At 47.7% G+C, this 4,060-nt stretch overlaps 1 protein-coding gene across 1 annotated transcript in view; it reads left to right on the plus strand.

The window, feature by feature from the left end:
* The first annotated feature begins 1,950 nt into the window (after nucleotides 1-1,950).
* ENDOD1 (endonuclease domain containing 1) overlaps nucleotides 1,951-4,060 on the plus strand; it is a 40,645-nt gene continuing 38,535 nt past the window's right edge. Inside the window, exons 1-2 of the mRNA XM_006162596.3 lie at nucleotides 1,951-2,050; nucleotides 3,426-3,502. Of these exons, the coding sequence (XP_006162658.1) occupies nucleotides 1,951-2,050; nucleotides 3,426-3,502 (177 nt within the window). The remainder of the gene's footprint in view (nucleotides 2,051-3,425; nucleotides 3,503-4,060) is intronic.

Consider the following 4,060-nt stretch of genomic DNA (forward strand, 5'->3'; position numbering starts at 1 on the left):
GCAAGAAGTTCCAACACTGGTTAGAGCTTGAGAGCAAGGTGGGCATGGCACGAGATGAGACCCTAGAGGGAGGGCCAGCGTTCCACGGCCATGGGGGACAGCCAAGGAGTTGAGCTTCACCTACGACAAAAAGAGTCATTGAAGGGCTAAAAGATAGGATGGCGTCATCGGCTTTATGTTAGGAAGTCACCCAGCTGAAGGATGGATTAGAAGGGATGACGGGCTAAAGCTGGGCCTGAGGGATGAGGACAGCTTGGTCGAAAGGGTGATCAGGGGATGCACCTGTCATGAGGGCACGAGGCAGGGGGAGGAAGTCTTTAGTTGGGCTCTTATTTTCAAACAACTTAGGACAGAACCAAAACCTGGAAGTGCAAGTCAATTTCATTTGATTCTACATCGGCCATTACTTTTCTTCTTGCAAATGCTAATAACAGCTGTTGGGACTGGCTGGGTGTGATACCGAGACTACGAGGGTCTAGTTTGAAGCCCCCTCTTCTGTGAAAAGAGGCCATGGAAAAGAAAAGGGACTGAAGGTGACCAAATGCAGAGATAGCAGTGAATTATTGATGGGCATAGGCAGGTTGCACAAAAAGGCAGCATCTTTCATTTCCCCAGATGGACAGCTAGTGAATACTTTAGTTAGCTCGCGGCACTCATACTGGGGACTGTATTTTGTCCCAGAATTTTGGGGTGAGGACGTTTGTAATTTGCAAAATGAAGTTCTGTATAACAACATTATTTTATCTTTGGAAGGCAAGCACATGCAAAGAGCCTCCATAAACTAAAATAAATAAACTAGACAAAATCATCTTGGCTATAGGATGTGCAAATATGCTACGTACCTGTCCGCCAGTCACTGCTCTGCAGCCATGGGGAAGAAAAACTGCCTGGGGCTTGGGAGACTGGTGGCAGGGGCCAAGAAATTTTGAGAATTATTGGTAAAATGCTATAAATACCTTGTCACAATGGCTTATCATTTAATGTACTATATTTTCTGTCAGTTGTTAAAATACAATATAGTCACCCTATTTGACATCTGTTACTCCAGACTCTGTGGTAGCCACTGGGATCTAAAGACCAAGGACACATTACCCGCCTCTGCCCCCGGGGTACACGGTTTCGTAGAGAAGACAGGCATAGGTGTTACTGACCCCCTAACACGCCAAGCGCCATAATAGCTATTCGAAGACCACAGGGAGGGAGAGACTGAGTCCTAGTCATTCAATTATGTTTACGTAGCTTTTTATAGTTGACACCATGAATTGACATTGGGAAACACCTCTCATCCTATAAAATAAGCAAATATTTAAAAAATTCAATAAAACCTTTACTTTTCTCAGTATCCAGGAGGCATCGTCCCTAGGAGAGCCCATGACTGAGGCCCCCAAGGATGAGATGATGTGAGGTTATCACCCCATATCAAAGGAGACTTCAAGTCTGGATTCTTTGTGACATCTCACTGAACTTTTTTCTTTTTTAAATTCAGATACATGTGCCAGCAGGTGGTGTGACAGTTAAGGTGCTGGACTCCCACACGCCAAACCACAGTTGAAGTCTTGGACTGGGTGGCTTGAAAATCACACCCAGCATGTGTACATGCGTGCCCAATACCCCAAGAGGATAATGGAGGAGAAGAGACTGCAGCATGGCCATCCTCCCGGGTGGGGGGTGATTCTCTCTCTCTTTCTCTATGTCTCTTTCCAGCAAGCACATGCGCCCTATGACAAAAACCTAAACATTAAATTAAATTAGGACACAAATTTAGATTCTATTTTGGGGAATGAATCTAGTCGGTATTTTCAGACATGAAACCTGTGAAGATAACTTCGAAGTGTGTCTCCTGAAGCGTAGTCTTCTAGTTTATAGGTTCACCTTACAGACTTGCTGGGACTCAGAGAAAAGGCAGCCTTGGCTTTCAGAGAGCCCTGGCTCCAGTCACGCTCAGCCCTCATGGCGGTGCCCTCCTGTGCAGGAGTCAACAGGCTCCGCTCCTCACTTCCCCAGGTGGCGCAGTGGGGGGGCGGCGGGGGAGCAGATTACATCATAAGATGTAAGCAGGGGCCCTGGCCCCAAGTAGGGGCTCTGGTCCTCTCTCTACTCCTGTATCTTAGACCAAGTTACCATCTCTCACCTGGTTTATTGCATTCCCCCCCACTTCCATTCTGGACTACCACTGGACCAGTGTCTGACCAGAAAACACATATGGCTATCACTGCCATTGAAAGATTAAAGTCTTCCATGGAGTTCGGTAAATTCTCTCTACAAGCTAAATGATGTATAGCGATTTAATGAAGAAAAAAATAATTAACTTAAAAAAATAAAAAGATCAAAATCTTCAACATGATTTACAATATTCTTTCCCAATTGCAGCTTGTGAGCCAACAGTGGCATCACTGGAACAATTTTGTGGGTAGCCATTGGCACTTACAAAAAAGTGGAATAAAATGGAGCGGAAGTATGAGATTGCAATGCCAATCGTAAGCATGGGGAACTTGTCTTCTCACCGTGGGCCTCGTCAAAAGATGTTTGAAGGCCTCCAGCTTATATTACCCTGAATGGTAGAACTCCGGCTTCTTCAGCTCCTTTCCTGTCATTTCCCTCCACGTGGCTGTACTTGACCGGCACACACCTTCCTTCCCATAGTCTGCCATGTTGCCTTCTGTGGGGGGTGGTTTCTAGCACGTGCCATTTTGCTCTTTGCCTAGTTAGTGCTGCAGGTTTTAGCTCATAAATGGCGAATGTTATGAGTTCTACTACAAGTTCTTCTTCTATGCTACTTCTTGGGGCAATCCTTACCAGACTCTATTCTAAACCCTGGAAGGTTCAGGTTCTCATAGATTCATGCTAAGTTTTTGTTTTGTTTGTTTTGTTTTGTTTTGTTTTGTTTTGTTTTGTTTTGTTTTGTTTTGTTTTTTTAGAGGTTTTTGCTATAGGGGAAGTGTGCTCTCCAGAAAGACAGAGAGACAGAAAGCGAGAAATCACCCCCCAGAGGGGATGGCCACACTGCAATTCCTTCTCCTCCATTCTCCTCTTGGGACCTTGGGCACACACGCACACACGCCCAGCGTGAGTTTAAGCTGCCGGGTCCGGGACTCGAATCACGGTTGACTACAAGGGAGTCCAGCGACATAGCCATTACGCCAACTGCTGGTCCCTCGTGCTCAGGGAATATTTTTTTAAAATTCTTTTTTTTTTAAAAAAGAATTCTTCTATTTAATTTTATTTTAATTAATTATTTATTTATATTAATTTGACCAGAGAGGGATAGATGAGAGAGGGAAAATGAGAAGTAAGCCGTCAGGTCTGGGACTTCAACAGTGGTCAGCCATGTGGGAGTCCAGCGCCCTGAACCACGGTCAACTGCCAGCCCCTAGTTATTTTTTTAATAGCATGCTTCTGTGGTTGATGACAAGCTTTCCCTTTAGGCTGTTGTCTTCATGACGGCAGGGTCCCTGTCCTATTTACCGCTGCGACTCAGCGCTTAACCCCGGTTGGCGAGCAGGTATGCAGAGGGATAAACAGGACTGAACCCATCTGTGATGCTGACGGGTCTCCTTTTCTGGTATCGGTTGTTGCTAGGCCTTGCACCAAACCAACCACAGCAGGCCTGCACGGATTGCCTAGGCTACCAGCTTCCTCTAACAGGATGTTTGAACTGTTGTCGGGCTACACATACACCAAAATTGTATATGCGGGGGGTTGAGTACTTCGGTGGGGAAGGAGAGGCTGATCTCCATCGGACCTCAGAGGAAGGCTCGGCCCACGCGCTCCGAAGAGCTACACTCCGCGAGCTTCTCACGCCGCCCCTTGGCCCGAGGCGCGCTGGGACAGGAGGCCGACCCTTCGCGGCCTCTCGGACCAGGCCGACCATGATCAGATCTTCCTCTCTTCGCAGTGCGCGTCCCCGCAGACTGTTGACACCAGGTGACCTGCGTCTCCGGGCCCGGGTGCAGCCCCGGGGACGCTGTCACATCCCAGAGCCCTGATCCAAAGCCTCTGCAGCCATCTTCCGCCAGGGAGGTGGGAGGGAGGCGCGGCTTCGGACGCGGGCCCGCCCCCG

Source organism: Tupaia chinensis, unplaced genomic scaffold (genome assembly GCF_000334495.1).
Source record: "Tupaia chinensis unplaced genomic scaffold, TupChi_1.0 Scaffold140218_1, whole genome shotgun sequence".
Lineage (NCBI taxonomy): Eukaryota > Metazoa > Chordata > Mammalia > Scandentia > Tupaiidae > Tupaia > Tupaia belangeri.